This window comes from Oncorhynchus nerka, linkage group LG8, assembly GCF_034236695.1.
Source record: "Oncorhynchus nerka isolate Pitt River linkage group LG8, Oner_Uvic_2.0, whole genome shotgun sequence".
Classification (NCBI taxonomy): Eukaryota; Metazoa; Chordata; class Actinopteri; order Salmoniformes; family Salmonidae; genus Oncorhynchus; species Oncorhynchus nerka.
In genome coordinates this window covers 25,261,916-25,283,630 of record NC_088403.1, presented here as the reverse complement: position 1 = coordinate 25,283,630, position 21,715 = coordinate 25,261,916, and the positions used below count along the sequence as shown (strand labels likewise).

General features: G+C 41.1%; 1 protein-coding gene across 4 annotated transcripts in view; it reads right to left on the bottom strand.

Annotated features, from left to right (window-relative positions):
• LOC115133004 (liprin-beta-1-like) overlaps positions 1-19,932 on the bottom strand; it is a 34,436-nt gene extending 14,504 nt beyond the window's left edge. For 2 of the 4 annotated variants that reach the window (XM_029665794.2, XM_065021566.1), the window contains exons 1-3: positions 18,552-18,704; positions 3,696-3,780; positions 85-293 (exon numbers count right to left, since the gene is read on the bottom strand). In XM_029665794.2, coding sequence (XP_029521654.1) covers positions 85-293; positions 3,696-3,759 — 273 coding nt within the window. In that variant the 5' untranslated portion in view covers positions 3,760-3,780; positions 18,552-18,704. Of the gene's footprint in view, positions 1-84; positions 294-3,695; positions 3,781-4,892; positions 5,045-18,551; positions 18,705-19,832 lie in introns of those variants that run through there. The other 2 variants (XM_029665795.2, XM_029665796.2) reach the window with 2 other exon arrangements.
• Between the last annotated feature and the right edge of the window lie 1,783 nt (positions 19,933-21,715).

The window sequence follows — 21,715 nt, the reverse complement described above, 5'->3', positions numbered from 1 at the left end:
GCATGTCTAACAATAGTACAAATACTGACTAACATTAACAGTGTTTGTTTTCTTACTGTTGCAAATGCAGAGGGAGTTACCTACCAGTTGTCCCTGCTGCAGCCACTCCACTAGGCCGTCGGCGGTGGTGTCAGGGACCTGGCAGCGGAGGCCCTCCCTCTCATCCTGGTCCATCATCTCCAGCGCCGCCCGCAGGTCCTCCAGCAGGTGCAGCGCCCGCAGGCTTCCCAGGAAGGGAGAGGTGGGCGACTGGCAGTCAAACAGCCCATTGGAGTAGTCCATGGCCTTGGAGCCTGTTGGGGCCATGGTTAGGAGAGGTGGTTAGGAACAAATAAGCAAGTTAGAAGCTTAGATATACAGTACCAGGGAGGTACAGTACCAGGTAGGTACAGTACCAGGCAAGGTTTGGACACACCTACTCATGCAAGGATTTATCTTTATTTTTTACATTGTAGAATAATAGTGAAGACATCAAAACTATGAAATAACACATATGGAATCATGTAACAGAAAAAAAGTCTTAAATCAGAATATATTTTGTATTTGAGATTCTTCTAATATCAAGGCAAAGGGTGGTTGACCGCTTTGTACACTCGACACACTTGGCATTCTCTCAACCAACTTTGTGAGGTAGTCACCTGGAATGCATTTCAACAGGTGTGCCTTGTTAAAAGATAATTTGTGGAATTTCTTTCCTTCTTAATGCGTTTGAGCCAATCAGTGTTGCGACAAGGTAGGGATGGTATACAGAAGATGGCACTATTTGGTAAAAGACCATGTCCAAATTATGGCATGAACAGATCAAATAAGCAAACAGAAAACGACAGTCCATCATTACTTTAAGATTCTTCAAGTGCAGTTGCAGAAAATGGCTCTCAGGAGGACCGCCACAGGAAAGGAAGACCCAAAGTTATCCTCTGCAGCAGAGAATAAGTTCATTAGAGTTAGCAGCCTCAGAGTTCAAGTAACAGACACATCAATGTCAACTGTTCAGAGACCGCGTGAATCAGCCCTTCATGGTCGAATTGCTGCAAAGAAACCATTACTAAAGGACACCAATAAGAAGAGACTTGCTTGGGCCAAGAAACACAAGCAATGGTCATTAGACCAGTGGAAATCTGTCCTTTGGTCTGAGGAGATCAAATTTGAGATCTTTGGTTCCAAACGCCGTGCCTTTGAGAAGCAGTGTAGGTGAACGGATGATCTCCACATGTGTGGTTCCCACCGTGACGCATGGAGGTGGTCGTGTGATGTTGCTTTGCTGGTGACACTGATTTATTTAGAATTCACGGCACACTTAACCTGTATGGCTATCACAGCATTCTGCAATGATACACCATCCCATCTGGTTTGCGCTTAGGTGGAACTATCATTTGTTTCTCAACAGGACAATGACCCAACACACCTCCAGGCTGTGTAAGGGCTATTTGACCAAGAAGGGGAGATGGGGTGCTGTATCAGATAATCTGGCCTCCACAATCACCTGACCTCAACCCAATTGTGGTGGGATGGGTTGGACCACAAAGTGAAGGAAAAGCAGCCAACAAGTGCTCAGCATATGTGGGAACACCTTAAAGACAGTTGGATAAATCATTCCAGGTGAAGCGGTTGCGAAAATGCCAAGCGAGTACAAAGCTGTCATCAAGGCAAAGGGTGGCTACTTTTAAGAATCTAAAATAACACTTTTTGGTTCCTGATTCCATATGTTATGATGGCTTCACTATTATTCTACAATGTAGAAAATAGTGAAAATAAAGAAAAACCCTTGAATGAGTAGGTGTGTCCACACTTGACTGGTACATCTATAGTTTTAGCCCTGTGGTTGGAAGTGTGAGCCTCGCCCATCCTCTCCTAATTCCCTTCAACGAGGAGGATGAAAGACAATATCACCACGTGGGATGTCATTGACCCATGTGATGCGCTGCAGATGTGGATTTCTGAATGTGTCCTGAAAAATCACATACCACACATTTTAAAAGCAAAGAATAACAGATTAGATATTGGTATATTTTGTTTTATTGTGTGCAAGAGGCCTGAGCAGAAGCTTGTGTGTTGGACTTGGAAAAGCCACGTTTCCAGTGTGTACTATAATCCGTCAACCTTCATAGAAATGTAGAAGAGAAAAATAAATAGAGGGATAAATAAATATACAAGTCTTCCCTAAAAAGGCAGCCAGGGACAGAGTGAACACAGTGGGTTCTGTGGTAACAGGGACTGGAGGATGTCATGTGATCAGCCATCCCTCTTGGAAAGGTCAATTCTAAAAAATATACAAGTCAGTGGAAAAGCCTGGGCTCTTAATAAAGCTGTCCCCTCTGCTCATCTACCATCAAAAAAATAATAGGTCCAAAACTTCTCTGGTGTCTGACTGACGATTTCTATTGCTTTGGTGCAATTGTCACTCAGAATGTGGTACATTTTCACAGCTCTTAGTACAAAACTCAAAACAGACTCAAAAAGGCAGTTCAAAACTAAACATATTTTCAATTGACTAAGTACAACACACAAGATCATAGACACTTGTGTCTAATCTAAAAATACATGTTTCATATTGCAATTCATGTTTATTTAAATAGGCAAGTCAGTTAAGAACAAATTCTTATTTACAATGACGGCCTACACCGGCCAAACGACGCTGGGACAATTGTGCTCCGCATAAAGGACACTCGATCACAGCCGGTTGTGATACAGCCTGGATTCGAACCAGGGTGTCTATAGTGACGCCTCTTGCACTGAGATGCAGTGCCCTAGACCACTGCACCACTCAGGGGGGCCATGTTCATATAAAGTTATTGCCTTTCACAACACAATGTTCACATTACTTTTTGATATGATTCTCTTCGGTTAAAATACATTTTAGAATAACTTAATCTTGGCTGCTCTTAATTGAAGTTGGGTGAAGCTATAGATTTTACATGGTTTGTCAACTACAGAATGTATGTAACAAATTAAACTGTATTGGTTGCGTACACAGATTAGCAAATGTTACAGCAGGTGCAGTGAAATGCTTGTATTCTAGCTCCTACAGTGCAGTAACACAATAACAATATGCTAATATTTCATAAAGTCCAAAACAAGAAATGCATCCCTTATACAGTAAACCTGTATCCAAAATTAAGTTGCTGGGGTCACACTGCTCTACAAAAATTGCATTGGCCAATACAGTACTGTAACATGCCATTTACATTGCAGACACAAAAATATATGGACTGTAGTCACTTTGTTTAAGTATGTGACCCAAGTGGGAATCAAAACCCACAACTCGTGTTGCTAGTGCCATGCTCTTATGAACTGAGCCACGTACATGACCACTACAATAAATACATACAAAACTGTCAAATACAATACAGATGGAAGACGTAGGATTGCCATCCCAACAGGCGTGCCACCCTCCCTTCCCTTCAGGCCATGGATGAGGCATGCAATGCCTGCAAACCATATTAGCAGTAGGCCTTGAATAATAATTTGTTTCCATCACTGTTGAAACAATGGAACGTCTTGCTTTCTCATATTGGAGGACTGCACTGGGAAACATCCCAGACCAGTACCACAGTCACATCCTAAGAGCAGCAGCATGGGAACCCTAGTCCAGAGGATAGATATCAAGGGCTTATTTAAGAGGCATTTATGTACATATTTGAGGGGGATCAGCCCCACAGTTCAGAATGTGAGTGTGTGTGAGTTTTGCGCGTTACCTGCTATGATCCCATCCATTTGCTCCAAGGCGGCTGCCAACATCTCGCTGGCGTCAGACATCATCTTCACCCCCCCACTGTGGATCTGAAAAGAAAACAGAAGTGTCAAGTAAAGACCAATGACAAACTGAACAGCCATTGCCCAGAAGACGACAGCACAAGTTAGACGATGTGCTTGTAAAAATCGGTCTGAAAATGGCATTTCAATGGCTTTTAAAACTTCAGCAGTAAATTACATGAACCCCATGGGTAGTTCAAGTCTACACATTTCACACAGACAGAACTAAAAGTGGACAGAGACCACCCAAGAGTCAGGAACCTCCTACATTACAACACTAGCAGAGTTTTACAACTTTAGTGATGATTACAGTAATATTTGATGAAAGGCGTTTCTATGCACCTTAATTTGTAAGCCACTTCCTGGTAGTAAGGATAATGTTCTAGCCTACAGTTAGTTGTAGAATGAAACTGCAAATAAGATGTAGGATTTTCTCCCTCCATGTGAATGGGAGATTAGGGAATTCCCATGTCTTGTGTTATCAAGTGTAATTACAATGCACATGTCTGGTATTTGTTGTTAGGGGGCATAATTGTGTCCCTGGTACATTTGGATGAATATGAAATCATATTCCTCTTTTTTTTTTAAACAATATATCCAATTATAATGTTTCTAAAGAAGATATTATCTATCATGAAGATTCACGGTTGTATGATGACATTGACTGTTGTATTTCTCCCCCGATGCATTGGCTGAATCAAATGCGTCTTAGCCTCCTACTCCTACCTCAGAGTCAACAGCTACTCCTACATGTATTCTCCTATACTGTAAATCTGGTGCCTCACAACTTCCCCATTGATGACTGCATTTAGTACCGACCTCAGCAATTAACTTTAATAATGGGGTCACGACTCAAGCCTATGACTGGGTGTTTACTTGGAAATTATTTAGGACCTATTGGGCGTTTCCATGGAGCAGGTGTGGGGCAACTGGGCCGCCTAATGAAAAGAGAGGATAAGGTGATTGTAAACTGCCAGACAGTTACCCAACATTTGCATATGGAGATTTCCAATGTAGGAAACCAGAAAGGAAACTAGGACCATGGTATTGCGAGTGAAGTGAACTGTAAGTAACCACAACATGCAAGTCAAAAACAAAGAGGAGCTCTCAGAGGCAAAACCATAACAGTGATTTCTCACCCCAGCAGAGATTCCCTGAGACCAGTCATGGGGATTGAGAGTTGGCTCTTATCTGGAATAATGGTCCCATTCTACCAGGGATCTCTCCCCACAGCATGTTGGCTTGGCTGGAAATCTAAGCTTCCATAGCAAAGCATCACTCCCAGCCTCCTGACCCAACATGCAGCTCATTCACCTAAATGGACCAGACAACTTCACTTTCATGGTAGGTCTAATGTTATTACATATTGAATTCACAAAAACAAAAATGTACAATCTAAAAGAGAAATGTAAAATAGCCTGAGAGGATATGAAATCATCACAACGCAAAGTCAATTGAATTGGAGGGTAATGAGAGAGAGCCCTCTCCTTGTCCAGGGAAGCATAACTCAGGGTAGGAGAGGGGGGCTAAAAGAGCCAAATTAAATAATTGGCCTTTATTAGAGACTGGGAAAGGGAGCCTGCACATTCAACAGGGAGGGCATTGTGTCCAGTCACCCACTTCCATCATGGGCCCTTTAGGCTACATGGGTAATATTCCCTTTAAAATAGGCTTACATTGCTATACAGTTGCACTACTCAATAAACAATGATGAATTGTACCAGCGATGGCAGGGCAACTGAAGAGGGAGTTGCGCACACAGAAACATTTTCCAGCAGAAAACAATTCGTTTTATAAAGCTGCCCACACAATTGTCTTGGATGGTTCACACCCTTCAAAAAAAAACAAAGCAGAATCATTGTTCACTGGACATGCCAACTGATAACTGAAATAATCTGAATGATGTTATCGTCAAGATTAATTATTTGCTGACTTTTTCGGCTGAAAAATACTGCACCAAACACCTTAGATGTAAACTTGTGCAACTAAGATCTCTTCGGCAAAAACAATGACAGATTTCTTTAGTTGTCTAAAATTAATTCAGACTATTTCGAGGAAGTGTATATTGGCTACGGCATCTCAAGCTGGACAAACCGTACTATTGCCGCTTTTTCTTATAAGAGCGCATGTGAGCACACTCGTTCGGTTAGCCGAGTTTTGCTAGGCGCCTGCCGAACCGAAACATGCTGACGTCTTTAGTGCCATTGCTTTTTCCTCCCAAGGCATTTCCTTCTGACGGAGAGCCATCCCACTCCAGGGAGGGGGAAGCTTTATTTGGTCAGCCGTTTGTCTCACCCCAAGAGGGACACCCAAAACGTGGACATGTTTCTAACTGGAACAGCAGTTTTAAGAATTCAAACATGAACGTTCCCTCTCTGGGATAGTAAAATGAAACTAATAAGGAGCCTAAAGAAAGGGTAAATGCACTAAAAGCAGGCAAGCTCTAGTTCCTTTAACATAGTAATTCAGTAGGTCGAATGCTTCTGAGACAGGATTTGGCACAAACGTTTCTATGCGAGATTAAAGATCAGCAAAGTTGACAAGATATCATATAACTTCTTTAGCGTTCATCCTCTTTTACCCCTTCGGCTTCTCTCAATCAGTCTCATAGCTTGAGGTCACAGTAAATGAAATGAAACATACTGGATTAGCAAATTAGTATTACTCCAGTCTCAAATGACATATTTAATAGGGAGAGACAATAACAGTTTGCATATGATGTAAATACATTAAAAGGGCAACTGCACATTCATATTTTGCCTCGTTTTGAAGATTGCTTATAAAAATGTTTGGGGCCATGACTGAAGCACAACCAGAGTTGTCTTGTGGGTGTGGTTTGATGTGGGTGTGTTATATTCACATGTCTACCCTGGTAGGTACGACTTGTCCCTCATGAGTCACCGTAGCAACAACAGCCACTTCGTTAAAATAGTCCGAATGACTAAGATATTTACATTTACATTTAAGTCATTTAGCAGACGCTCTTATCCAGAGCGACTTACAAATTGGAAATCTGTAATTAAGATGTTTGTGCAGAGGAGGTCTTAATCACACAATTTGAAATCCAGCTAAGGTGTTTGGTGCAGTATTTCTCAAGTAAAAAAGGTAGCCTAAAAACAAGTCAATGCATCAAGTCGGGAAAGTTTGGCTGTGTGCTCAGGACTGATTTCTTAGAGCAGGTCTACAACGTCCTCATCTGCAAGCTGTCAAACTATTGTACATTACATTTCCATCGAAAAGGACCCATGAGCACCAACATCTGAAATGCATAGGTGCATATCAAATTGTGTCAAATGAAAGCTAAGAGTCTATATTTTTGTGAAATTAAGGCATAAACATTTTTCATCTTAAATTTGTCAAAAGTAGTCTTTGATTTCTTGATTAACATATGGAAACAGGGTCTTAGAAAACATCTACCACAAAGTCAGAAATACATCAAAACACAATGTTGATGTAAAGTCCCCTGCCAACTAATATCAACACATTTAGTTTTAGATACATTTTTTTACCTCCAAGTTTAAGAAATATTGTGTCTTGCAATTCCTTAACAAAAAATAACTTTCACATTTCTCTCCCTCATGAGTGAGGATAATGAAAGTTCACAGAACTAACAAGTAAATGTTAGATCTACCAATTAGTTAATGATTTTACTGATATCAATTTTACTTATGAAGTATTAAGTGATTACAACTCGGAATTCCGTTGCCAAATTGTTAACGCAATTACCCAAAACAATTTAAGGAATTACTCCAATTGAATTGGCTACAATGAGAAATTATAAGTCACAAACCACAGTTGGGTCACCTGCTACTGTCCCTCCCGTCTATTGGCATACTGTGATGTTCAGCTTATAACCGTTTTGTCTTTCTGTTGACTGGTGGTCAAACCAAGGGAGTTAAAACAGTCAGTCTGGACAATCTCCCAGTCTCTGCCCTTCTCCATCCCTCTCCTGTTAATGTCACCTCTCCCAGTCCTCTTTAAGGGTGTTTTCACACTAGCACTTTTTTTTTTTACTCAGTGTGGTGTGCTTAATTTTTTGGTGCAGTGTGAACATGCCAAAGGAACGCAGACCCCTCAAAAGAGCCCCTGAAGGGAACCAAACTGACCATCTCCAAAAACAGCACACCTTTTCTCAACATCATCATCTCTTTTGTGGCACCAATGAGGAGGGGTTATGGCAGGGGAAACAGTGTTGCAGTAGTTTAGTGTTTGGTACCGGAATAACAAGCAAACCTGACCTGTGGAGGTTCCCCTAGAAAAATGGACCTGGACCATGGAATCCAAGCAAACCGAGATGGACTCAGTTTGGTTCGCTTCAGGGGCTCTTTTGGGGAGGTCTGCGTGCACACGGAGTAAAAAGAAAAATTGGCTGAAAGGGACCAAGTGTGAAACCACCCTTTAACTAGGCAAGTCAGTTAAGAACAAATTCTTATTTACAACGACCTACACCGGCCAAATCTTAACCAGGACGACCCTGGGCCAATTGTGCTCCGCCCTATGACACCTACCTATGAGCTCCCACTCTTTCCATTTACTTTAACCAGGCATACTCACCCACTGAGCACCGACCGACACCGGACGTCCATGGACGTTAAAAAGTAGTTGATAGTCGGTCAGTCCTCCCTGGCCTTGATGTTAATGTCCACAGATGGACCGGACCAAATCTGAACCTATCATAGACATTTGTTTCACAAGTTTGGCTAGTACAGTGAGTACAGTAAAGTACAGTAGTATATTGTATCGAGCTGTATTCTACTCTGCTGTATTGTACTCTACTGTGCTCTGCTATCCAGACATGTGAAACAGGAGAATGAAATTTACTCCCATAATTATGTATTTCCATTTAGGGAAGCACGATACATCAGCAAACATATCGGTAACGGACGATATTAGCTGAAAATGTCGGCATCGGCCCGATGTCTAGTTTAACGCCGATGTGCAAAACCGATGTCAAAGCTGATGTGCATACCTATATCATGTACAGTGCCTTGCGAAAGTATTCGGCCCCCTTGAACTTTGCGACCTTTTGCCACATTTCAGGCTTCAAACATAAAGATATAAAACTGTATTTTTTGTGAAGAATCAACAACAAGTGGGACACAATCATGAAGTGGAACGACATTTATTGGATATTTCAAACTTTTTTAACAAATCAAAAACAAATTGGGCGTGCAAAATTATTCAGCCCCCTTAAGTTAATACTTTGTAGCGCCACCTTTTGCTGCGATTACAGCTGTAAGTCGCTTGGGGTATGTCTCTATCAGTTTTGCACATCGAGAGACCGAATTTTTTTCCCATTCCTCCTTGCAAAACAGCTCGAGCTCAGTGAGGTTGGATGGAGAGCATTTGTGAACAGCAGTTTTCAGTTCTTTCCACAGATTCTCGATTGGATTCAGGTCTGGACTTTGACTTGGCCATTCTAACACCTGGATATGTTTATTTTTGAACCATTCCATTGTAGATTTTGCTTTATGTTTTGGATCATTGTCTTGTTGGAAGACAAATCTCCGTCCCAGGCTCAGGTCTTTTGCAGACTCCATCAGGTTTTCTTCCAGAATGGTCCTGTATTTGGCTCCATCCATCTTCCCATCAATTTTAACCATCTTCCCTGTCCATGCTGAAGAAAAGCAGGCCCAAACCATGATGCTGCCACCACCATGTTTGACAGTGGGGATGATCTGTTCAGGGTGATGAGCTGTGTTGCTTTTACGCCAAACATAACATTTTGCATTGTTGCCAAAAAGTTCAATTTTGGTTTCATCTGACCAGAGCATCTTCTTCCACATGTTTGGTGTGTCTCCCAGGTGGCTTGTGGCAAACTTTAAACTACACTTTTTATGGATATCTTTAAGAAATGGCTTTCTTCTTGCCACTCTTCCATAAAGGCCAGATTTGTGCAATATACGACTGATTGTTGTCCTATGGACAGAGTGTCCCACCTCAGCTGTAGATCTCTGCAGTTCATCCAGAGTGATCATGGGCCTCTTGGCTGCATCTCTGATCAGTCTTCTCCTTGTATGAGCTGAAAGTTTAGAGGGACGGCCAGGTCTTGGTAGATTTGCAGTGGTCTGATACTCCTTCCATTTCAATATTATCGCTTGCACAGTGCTCCTTGGGATGTTTAAAGCTTGGGAAATATTTTTGTATCCAAATCCGGCTTTAAACTTCTTCACAGCAGTATCTCGGACCTGCCTGGTGTGTTCCTTGTTCTTCATGATGTTCTCTGCGCTTTTAACGGACCTCTGAGACTATCACAGTGCAGGTGCATTTATACGGAGACTTGATTACACACAGGTGGATTGTATTTATCATCATTAGTCATTTAGGTCAACATTGGATCATTCAGAGATCCTCACTGAACTTCTGGAGAGAGTTTGCTGCACTGAAAGTAAAGGGGCTGAATAATTTTGCACGCCCAATTTTTCAGTTTTTGATTTGTTAAAAAAGTTTGAAATATCCAATAAATGTTGTTCCAATTCATGATTGTGTCCCACTTGTTGATTCTTTACAAAAAAATACAGTTTTATATCTTTATGTTTGAAGCCTGAAATGTGGCAAAAGGTCGAAAAATTCAAGGGGGCCGAATACTTTTGCAAGGCACTGTACACTACTGTTCACTAGACACTACCGTTCAGAAGTTCACTTAGAAAAGTCCTTGTCTTTGAAAGAAAAGCACGTTTTTGTCCAATAAAATAAATTCCACATTTATCAGAAATACAGTGTAATTGTTAATGTTGTAAATGACTATTATAGCTGGAAACGGCTGATTTTGCGAGAAATTCCATGCGAGAAATTGCCAAGAAACTGAAGATCTCGTACAACACTGTGTACTACTCCCTTCACAGAACAGCGCAAACTGGCTCTAACCAGAATAGAAAGAATGGGAGGTCCCAGTGCACAACTAAGCAAGAGGACAAGTACATTAGAGTGTCTCGTTTGAGAAACAGACGCCTCACAAGTGAAGAGTCCAGATCCAAACGCCTCACAGGGAAGAGGTGACTCTGGGATACTGGCCTTCTCAGACTGGCCCAAAAAAAGATGGGCAAAAGAACAAGACACTGGATAGAAGAACTCTGCCTAGAAGGTCAGCATCCCGGAGCCGCCTCTTAACTGTTGACGTTGAGACTGGTGTTTTGCGGGTACTATTTAATGAAGCTGCCAGTTGAGGACTTGTGAGGAGTCCGTTTCTCAAACTAGACACTAATATACCAAGTGCGCTATTTTTCAGATGTTGCACTACCGGAGTTACACAGTAATAGCGTCACTGCTATTAGCTTCACGACTGACATTTGGACCAGCAATATCAGCCCCATGAGCTTGCTGAGTCTGACACAGCACAGTGGGTTGTTGAGGATTTTGTACTGAGGAAAGTCGTATTGCATGCTCATTAATGTGCTCTATACAAGGCGGTGTCAGAGGAAGGCCCATAAAATTGTCAAGGCCTCCAGCCACCCTAGTCAGACTGTTCTCCCTGCTACCGCACGGAAAGCGGTACCGGAGCGCCAAGTCCAGGTCCAAGAGGCTTCTAAACAGCTTCTACGCCCAAGCCATAAGACTCCTGAACAGCTAATCAAATGGCTATCCAGACTATTTGCATTTGCCCCCGCACAAAATGCTGCTGCTGCTACTACTCTCTGTAATCATCTATGCAAAGTCACTTTAACAACTCTACCTACATGTACATAATTACCTCGACACTGGTGCCCCACGCACATAGACTCTGTACCGGTGCCCCCTGTAAATAACCCCACTATTGTTATTTACTGCTGCTCTTAATTATTTGTTATTCTTATATCTCACATTTTTTAGGGATTTTCTTAACTGCATGGTTGGTTAAGGGCATTTCACTGTCAGATCCCTGATCTGTACTACACGGAAATTAATGATGCACCTGTTGTATTCGGCGCATGTGACAAATAAATTGATTTGATGAAATCCTGGTTGAGAATGAAACGACTGAACAAAATAATAACAAAACAGCACAGCAAGTAAGTAAAAGAAATAGGTTTTGATAAATTTTTTTACTGGTAATGGGGACATCCGTAAATGCTAACAAAATAACTGTGTGTAATAAAACCTTTATTTAACTAGGCAAGTCAGGTAAGAACAAATTATTATTTACAATCACGGCCTACCCCGGTCCAAACCTGGACGACGCTGGGTCAATTGTGCACCGCCCTATGGGACTCCCAATCACGGCCGGATGTGATACAGCCTGGATTCGAACCAGGGACTGTAGTGACGCCTCTTGCACTGAGATGCAGTGCCTTAGACCACTGCGTCCATGTGTGTGTGTTAATTATTTTACTGTACTAGAATGCTTAAAAGGCTGCAAAAAAGTTTCATATCAGTTTTCGCTATTGTTTTTTTGGCAAGGAAAATATCAGATATCTTATCGGACAAAAATGTAATCGGTGCATCACTCATTTCCGTGTAGTACAGATCAGGGACCCATGATGTACTTCCGTTACTCGGTGTATATCCACTTCACTTACTATAGATCAATAACCAAGAGAGATTTTTTTCAATGTGCCATGTCATACGTGCAGAATGAGTAGGGTGTCAGCTATCTTTGAATATTCATTTGGAGCATTTATTTAACAGCGTTTTGGGGGAACGTGATTGCAGAAAAACCTGAAGGAGATATGACCATAATTCCATTACCAAAGTTTGCATCTGCACAGTTCCTCCACTAAATTCATTGTTGTAAATATTTCTGTAGAAGTTGTTGAAAGTAGTCCCTGGGCATAGTGTTGTATGGTTTGTTAAACTTTGAAATCAATGTTTTTTGTTTGGCATACATTTTAAAAGTAAAGAAACAGAACCAAAGCTCGATTCTGTTACCATGGAATCGCTTTAAAGTACAAGCTACGTGCTGTTTATCAGTGCCCAAAATCACTCGCTAGCTAAGTTCCAACTCTGTGTTTGTCAATGACGCTATGTAACAGGTAGTAGCTAGCAGGTACAGTGAGCCACATTCATCTTATCAAGTCACTGGCAAGGTGTGTGCTTCGGTGCGTCTAGTTTTTTTTACACCTTTCTCAACATCTATTACCAGAATGTGTCTGTCTGGCAGTGTTTCATAGGGAATCATGTTACAAAACAGGTTACAGGGGGGATACAAGATGCTCATCGATGGGTTTTGGAATATTGATAATACACTATATCAAAAGCACTCTGTCAGTCTCAATTCTCATTTTGCCCCAAAAAGTGGCAGACTCAAATGATTGACACCAAACTATCAGCAAGTGGCCACTCCATAAAGGACTTAGGGCCAAGGGTTATTTTAACAATGTGTGGTCTTATGTAAACCAGTCTGAGGCGCTGTGTAATGGGCAGGTCTCTCTCACTGTCTGGAGGTTCTGGTTGCTATGATTGGATAGAGCGTGGGCAGCTGATGGAGTGCAATCAGTACAGCTGCTTCTCTCGTGTTAGTGGGCATGATGATTGTAATCCATACCCAACCCCCCAGTAAGTCGTGACAAACTTACAAAACTCAGTTTGGGATGAGACTGACTTAAATGGCCAAATTTATCCTGTAGTCAATTTTGACACTAGAATTTATGTTCCTGACTCCGATACTGATGTCACATATCTGGTTTTAAACAGCCTAAGTTGGTTCTAAGGGACAGTTTACATTTAAATAATAGAAGGAGAACATGGTCTTTATCTAATATTAAAATCAGGACCTAATGAAATCAACTGAAGCATACCTTTTGAAAGTAGAGCTCCATGGACACAATGGAAAAACAAGTACAATTGTATTGCTTGTCTTTGTCTTTGCTAAAATGCGTAGTGGGAATTAACACCACATAGCCCATCTACTCACAATGACTCACTGAACCAGTAAAGTACCACTTTATGGTGAAGAGCAAAGAGTTTTCCATTTCTGTTATATCACTCAGTGGCTGGCAGATTCACCCAAAGCAAGTTTTAAAACCACAGTCTCTACAGAAAAAGTTATCTATGCAGCCTTGTAAAGTACTGTCTGCCAGTAATGGCAACTCGTCGGCTCTAGGCTACACAGACAGTTCTACTGTGGGTAAGGCATTGAAACTTTCATTCCAGAGCAGTTCAGTGCTCAGTATGAGGTGTCAGTTCAGTAACTGACACTGGCATCTCTGTGACCTGTATGACCAGTCCTCCCCCTGGATTCCTTCAAACCTCTTCCAGATGTGCTCTGCCACACACAACCAGTTAAACGTTTGGACACACCTACTCATTCAAGGGTGTTCTTTATTTTTGTACTATTTTCTACATTGCAGAATAATAGTGAAGACATCAAACCTATGGGGGGGGGGGGGGGGGGGGGGTAAAACAGTGTTGGGCAAATCAATATATATTTTTTATATTTGAGATTCTTCAAAGTAGCCATCCTCTGCCTTGATGACAGCTTTGTACACTCTAGGCATTCTGTCAACCAGCTTCATCTGGAATTATTTTCAACAGTCTTGAAGGAGTTCCCACATATGCTGAGCACTTGGCTGCTTTTCCTTCACTCTGTGGTCCAACTCATCCCACACCATCTCAATTGAGATGTATTGTTTTGTGTTTGGTATACATTTGAAAGTTAAACATCTGATTTTCAGCGTAATTCCATTACCATGGAGTTTTACCCTAATATAATCTAACTCACGGATAACAACCAATCCACTACACATTGTGTGCCAATCCCTCTGAACAACCAGCGGGTTATTCTTTTTCAAAGCTTCCCTGTCATCAGACAAAACAAAGGTCTACCACTAGAAAAAAACAAGTTTAAATCTCCTAGTAAGGTCTCATTACTGAATGTGTGCATTGTAAGCGAGAGCTAACCCATTTGGCTCAGGTTTGCCTTTGAAATCATTAGGTAGACATTATTTTGGTTTATTTACATAGTTTGACATGAACCAGATGTAGAGATATGGAGGGGGAGGTGCGACTCTTGCGAAAAGAAAAACACACCGCCTGGCCCATTGACGAGCCTCTCTCTCCCTCACATACACACTAATAGCTACGTAGCTATAGAGTTCCAGCTGTGCCACAGATGTGTCCTTCAGAACTAAACTGACCTATGCACTTGTCTCCCCTTCAGCTGGTAAGCTGTTGTTTAACAGGGGGCTCAAAGTAGGGTAGAGAATTTAAATACCCCATATGGCACAATGTTTCAGTCATACAAATTATGAATGTCCTAACAGTAGTACTGGATGTTGGTTTGGCCATACAGCACCTAAATACACAACATCAGGCGCTTTCAGTCTTCAGTGCCAGGATGTAAAGCAAAACAAAAACATACAACTACACTAAACGTGCACCAATTCCTGAACAGCATCCAACTATTTCAAACCCCTTGGCTTGTTTGAATGATTCTTTTCCTTAGATGTCTAATGGTCCTTTTGTCATGTCTGGAGTGAGGTCAGGTTGCAGTTGTAATAGTAGGCTGGGACTTCACCCCTGTGGTCGTGGTGGCCGGGTGGCTCTGTAGACATGGCACACAAACAGCTCTTTGTCCTGCTCAGAGTCACATGGAAAGCGAGGGATAGAGAACACAAGCGTTTTACGCATGTCCCGACTAAATTACAGCCAAAAACACACACTTGGGGGGAGCAACTACGCAACGTCACAGGCAGGGCAGAGTACAGGGAGAAAATGCTGCGTTGGACATCTTACTACATGTCTGACTGGCCTTATTGTTCTCTTAGTTGTGGTGACTTGTAGGCCTTGAGGTCTTTGAAGACCCCTTCCAAATAGACTGGTGTTATTATTCAACACACTGCAATTCTGAACGGAGCAATAACAAATACACATCATTCCAACTAATAGCCACGCTGAAGAAACTGAATGTCAGTTTAATTATGGATTTCCTATGTATGTCCTGGGGCTAGTCATCATTAGCTGTAGTTATGATGCGCATATGTTTGACTATCTGCCACTGTAGACTGAATATGGATTTTGAAGCAGGCGCTGAAAGCTTGGCATGGCTGAACACAAATAATACAGAGACAATCATCTCTGAAGTTAGGCTAGGCTATATAGTGAACTTGGCTGCTGGCCAAAGCATCCCTGCACTCAGGATGACCTTCGCCTTGTCCTGTTAGGAAGTCCTTCCTGTCACATGCTTGAGAAATGTCTTCCTTTCAGTCACACTGTCATTTTCCCAGCTACTACTCAGGGCTCTACGCTGACCTTTTTACAAGGAGCACACCAAGAAATGTAGGGGCACAATGAAAAATATTTGAGTTTTTAAAGCTTGAATCCTTAATTTCTCAAATAAAATGGTGGTGAATAAAATGGTCGCACTGTTGAGTCCTGCTACTACTGGTATGTGACGCAAGCCAAAGATCTTGTCAAAGAGGTTTAGTGTGAACAGAAAGCACATTATTCCAGTCAGGAATTTAGGCTACTGTATATGCAAATGTGTATAAGAATTCAACAACAAATGCAATGAAAAAAACAAAGTCTTCACATTAAAATGTCAAGTACAAGGATCAGGTCTACTCCAGCAATGCCCCAAACTGCTTCACAACATTCTGAGTTTGACCAAGAGCCCAGGAGCTGTCCCACCACTCAGAATACACCACCACAGGAGTAGTCATCCTGAAGTATGGATGGAGTGTAGGGAAAGGGAAATGTGTAGGGCAAGTAGGTCTGAATGGTGGAGAACGGCCTCAGGACAAAATCTGGTAGAATGGGTGCAGCTGAAGGAAGGGTTTTTTAAGCTAGATGCTAGACATCTATTACGTCACATAGCTGGGTCGGTCAAATAACTCCGTTGAACACTGGATGAAGGAGCTGTATGCTAAAATACTTTGCTCTCCACAACAAACTAGGACCAACCCTCTGCTGGAACTGACTCAACTCTGCCTGAGGGAGAAACAACTGACAGAATAATAATAATACAGCAAAGAGATGGTGTAGGTGATCCTCTCAGTCTGAAGGATTCTGAATGACAATGAGGAAATAGTCTTTATCTGGAGCAATCATAATCTCATTCTGCCTAAGGAAAATAAATGTTTTAAAAAAAACATACCTGCACATAATGCTGAAATAGATTCATTGATATTTCCTTGAAAAACCTTTGCTTCAAAAGGACAGACACACAGTTGATTGTCTCCTTGCTATTAGGTTGGAGGGCACATTTGTCAACATAAAGCTGTCACTATAGCTCTTGGAAGTCTGGTCTTATGGCTGGACCTGGCTTGGACAACAACTTTCCGCTGGACTTGTGGTGAAGAATATGTTGTCTTGCAGCAATGATACAGATTTCAAACGATTATCCTTGCCTGATAATGTTGCAGTCATTGGATACACTACTGTATAATACATGTGACTGCATGCTATCCTTAGGACATTTGACCAAAAAATAATACATATATCATCTAAAATACAGTAATTGGTCTGAGCGCAGCAGACTGAGCCAAAGTCTTTGTCTGAGAGTAAATCCTTTGTTATGCTTTCAGTCCCCCCACCCCACCCAATACACAGAGAGATAGCCAAGAGCCAGGACACAGACAATATCTCAGGAAGGAGCACTCTTTCCTGGACAACTTAAGACGACAGAGTAATACCAATAAAACTATGAGCCCTTAAATGTAAGGACACAATGAATGAATTTGACATGGGCTCTAGATTAACAATTTTTACTCACCAAATGCAAATTACGTTGTTGAACTAACTTGTCCTTGTCTCCCACAATTGCAAGAATTAAGCCCCCCCCCCTTTATGAATAGGTCTACAGTTAATGAAATTACCTGAACTGAAGGTAACGTTGACCTACCTACCAGAGGTGTGCATACCATATGCAGTGGTGGAAAAAAGTTCCCAATTGTCATACTTGAGTAAAAGTAAAGATACCTTAATAGAAAATGACTCAACTAAAAGTGAAAGTCACCCAGTATAATCCTACTTCAGTAAGTCTAAAAGTATTTGGTTTTAAATATACTTAACAAGAGTACATGTAATTGCTCAAATATGTACTTAAGTATCAAAAGTGAAAGTATAAATAATTTCATATTCCTTATTTTAAGCAAAACAGAGAGCACCGTTTTATTTACAGATAGCCAGAAGCCAGAAGCACACTCAGACATCATTTACGAATGAAGCATGAGTTTAGTGAGTCTGCCACATCAGACGCAGTAGAGATGACCGGGAATGTTATCTTGAGAATTGTGTGAATTAGACCATTTTACTGTCCTGTTAAGCATTCAACATGTAACGAGTACTTTTGGGTGTCAGGGAAAATGTAATTAGAAAATAGTACATTATTTTCTTTAGGAATATAACGTTAGTGAAGTAAAAGTTATCGAAAATATAAATAGTTAAGTACAGATACACCCCCAAAAAACTCCTTAAGTATTTTTTCTTAAGTACTTTACACCACTGACCATTATGTAAAAACTTCAGTGGTATGCAACACTTCTTAATATTAGTGATGTGATTGCTCATTGCTACACTGTAACCATAATCACGAGTTGTGGTAAAGGTGAAAATGTATCAAACTGTTGCCCATTCATTGTTTTCCTCAGCTTGCCAAAGCTTTTGCCGTCTCATCAACTGATTAACGTACTGACAGCTGTGCACAGCAGTATCGTAAATCAATGAGAAAATAACTTTCCAAGAAAGTTGGTCTCAAATCTTCTCCATTGTTTTTCAATTGAATAGAAAAACGACTGTTTTTGGCCATATATAATCCAATGGCGCAGACTAAATTTAACCCATACAAACCACACAATTGACCATCAAAGTACCAAAAAAACTGGTCCGTTATAACTGAAATACACATTTTCACGTAAAAAAAAAAAACTTTTTAAAAAACTTACCCAATTCAAAAAGAATAACTTCACAGGCGTCAAGTTCTTGAAGGGCAACCTTCACGCTATTCCAAAAGTTCACTTTCCAGTGCTCTCTCGAGCCGCACGCAACACCTTTTGATAAAGCTTCATGGCGAATTCCCAACTTCCACAAGTTTGCCGTATATCCCACTGCGCATGCGCCAACCAAGGCCAATCACAGACTACTCCATAGTGTTGCTATTCAATCCAATTTCAACCCTGTGTAGGCAAAATTACTTTTGGATTAAAAAATTATATTTAACCTTTATTTAACTAGGCAAGTCCGTTAAGAACACATTCTTATTTACAATGACGACCTAGGAACAGTGGGTTAACTGCCTTGCCCAGGGGCAGACTATTGGTTTTCATTTTGGAAAACTGACCATTATACATGAGCCAAATAACATCTATATGGGTGTAAATTATCTTATTCATGTGTTTTATTTTATTAATATTAATCATATTGAATACCATATTATACTGATATTAATATTATTTTGTTGCTCCACAAAGCTGTCTAGAAAACTGTTGGTTATCAGATTATGTCTGTCAGGTTTTTAAACAAAAACTGTACATTATGAGTGTTGCTCCTCATCTATATCTTTGAGCAGCTATGATGTAGGACATAATTTCCTCCTTTTAGGTTCTGATAATGATGGTCTCTACGCAACATAATTTAGCTTGGTGAGCATTCTGCGGCAAGCTTCAGTAATCAGTACAATGAGTTTAGAGTTGGGAAATTATGGAAATTGGGTGCCCTCTGAAAATAACAGTGGTCGACAGGCAAATTGACACAGGATTAAATCCTAGTTTTATCAAAGGAGAAGATACTACTGGGAAGATACTACTGGGCTTCCGAGTGGCGCAGCGGTTTTAGGCACTGCATCTCAGTGCTAGAAGCGTCACTACAGACCCTGGTTTGATCCCGGGCTGTATCACAACCGGTAGTGATCGGGAGTCCCATAGGGCGGCGCACAATTGGCCCAGCGTCGTCCGGGTTAGGGGAGGGTTTAGCCGGGGTAGGTTGTCATTGTAAATAAGAATTTGTTCTTAACTGACTTGCCTAGTTAAATCATTATAAAATACAAACTAATAAACCAACAGCCAATTGAGCATACCTTTGCTTAGCGTACTAAACTCTACGGTGAAAGACATTTCTGACGACTCCAACAGAGTGGATCAGAGACCAGGCTTTGTGAGATCTAGCACCAACTACATCGATTCGCCCAAGGTCAATACTTCAAAACATTTAAATTGTGAAACACCTACCGTGTACCTACGCTTGTCCTCTGTAGTTGCGTGCCTTTGTTTGCTGAAATCCAAATACAACCACCGAGTGTTTGCTCATTGCCGTTGCTCTAAAATGGCAACTACGTTATGTGCCAATTGAATCTCAACAAGGAAACTGTTGATTGTATTTGGTTAACGTTTATTGAAAATGTATGGGTTTCAGCAAAGGCACGCAACTACAGAGGACAAACATAGGTACACAGTAGGCATTTAGCAATTTACATTTTTTGACGTATCGATGTAGTCAAAGCTGAATTCCACAATGCCTGGACTCTGCTCTACTCCGTTGATGGAGTAACTAGAAACTCCCTTCCCCACGGAGTGGAGTATAGTCCACTAACCTTTGCTGGGCATGAAATCAATTCTGACTGCCACTGCTGGAGTAGAGCTAAATGGCTCTCTCTAGTGGTTGTAACAGTCACAGTGCATAATTGATACGGTCAATTTATCCAACATAGCCAGCAGCACTGCAAAAACAACACATTTCTGAAACAATAAATTCCTTGTGGCTATCACCTTGGCAACTGGGTGGATCCAGCAATTAATTTACTGTCGACTCGGTCGTTCACTTACTACATACATATCCTCATGGGAGATTCCATTAAGTCTGGAGGAATGTGAACATATTTTTGTTTATATCTCTTCCTGAAAATCACCACTTGAATGAACTTTCATTTTCCGGAGGAGGTTACAGTCACGGGTTGAATAGATAAAGGATTGAATTATAATAACAAAAGTAGGTACTGTAATTAAATCAGCTGCTGATATTCACTGGCATTAGGCTTACATCAAATCAATTTTATTGGTCACATACACATATTTAGCAGATGCTATTGCGGTGTAGCGAAATGCTTGTAATTGTTGTTGTTTCAGATATATATGGACTTAATTCTCTGTTTGTATCGTTTTGCACAACGATGGATGCTCTGGAACAGGTAAGTGTTTGTTCGGTGTAGAGCAAAAGCATGCACATCCAGTAGCTACCTGAGAACGGCTGATAATGGAGCTCTGATTGACAGAGGAGACAAAAGAACCAGCAGGTGGAGCTGGAGCAGTTCCTACAGCTTAGAGATAGACCTGTAGTAAGGAAATGAGTCACCTGGTCTCGACTAAGATATGATTAATATGCTATAACTACCTACAGTAATAACAGGCAGTTGATAATGGGACACATATGAATGTACTTGCTCTTTACAGGACTACATGGAATTACTATAAGTACGTCATTACAATTTTTTTCTATCTCAATGAATTAACCACATTCAGCATGTCCTTATTATCTCCGAGAGCATTATATTTTATTTTATTTCACCTTTATAGAACCAGGTAGGCCAGTTGAGAACAAGTTCTCATTTACAACTGTGACCTGGCCAAGATAAAGCAAAGCAGTGCGACAAAAACAACACAGAGTTACACAAACAAACGTACAGTCAATAACACAATAGAAAAATCTATGTACAGAGTGTGCAAATGTAGAAGAGTAGGGAGGTAAGGTAATAAATAGGCCATAGAGGTGAAATAATTACAATTTAGCATTAACACTGGAGTGATAGATGTGCACATGATGATGTGCAAGTAGAGATACTGTGGTGCAAAAGAGCAAGAAGATAAATAACAATATGGGGATGAGGTGGTTGGGTGTGCTATTTACAGATTGGCTGTGTATAGGTACAGTGATCAATCGGTAAGCTGCTCTGACAGCTGATACTTAAAGTTAGAGAGTGAGATATGAGACTCCAGCTTCAGGGATTTTTGCAATTCGTTCCAGCCATTGGTAGCAGAGAACTGGAAGGAAAGGTGGCCAAAGGAAGTGTTGGCTTTGGGAATGAAATGAAAATATACCTGCTGGAGCGCTCACTGTG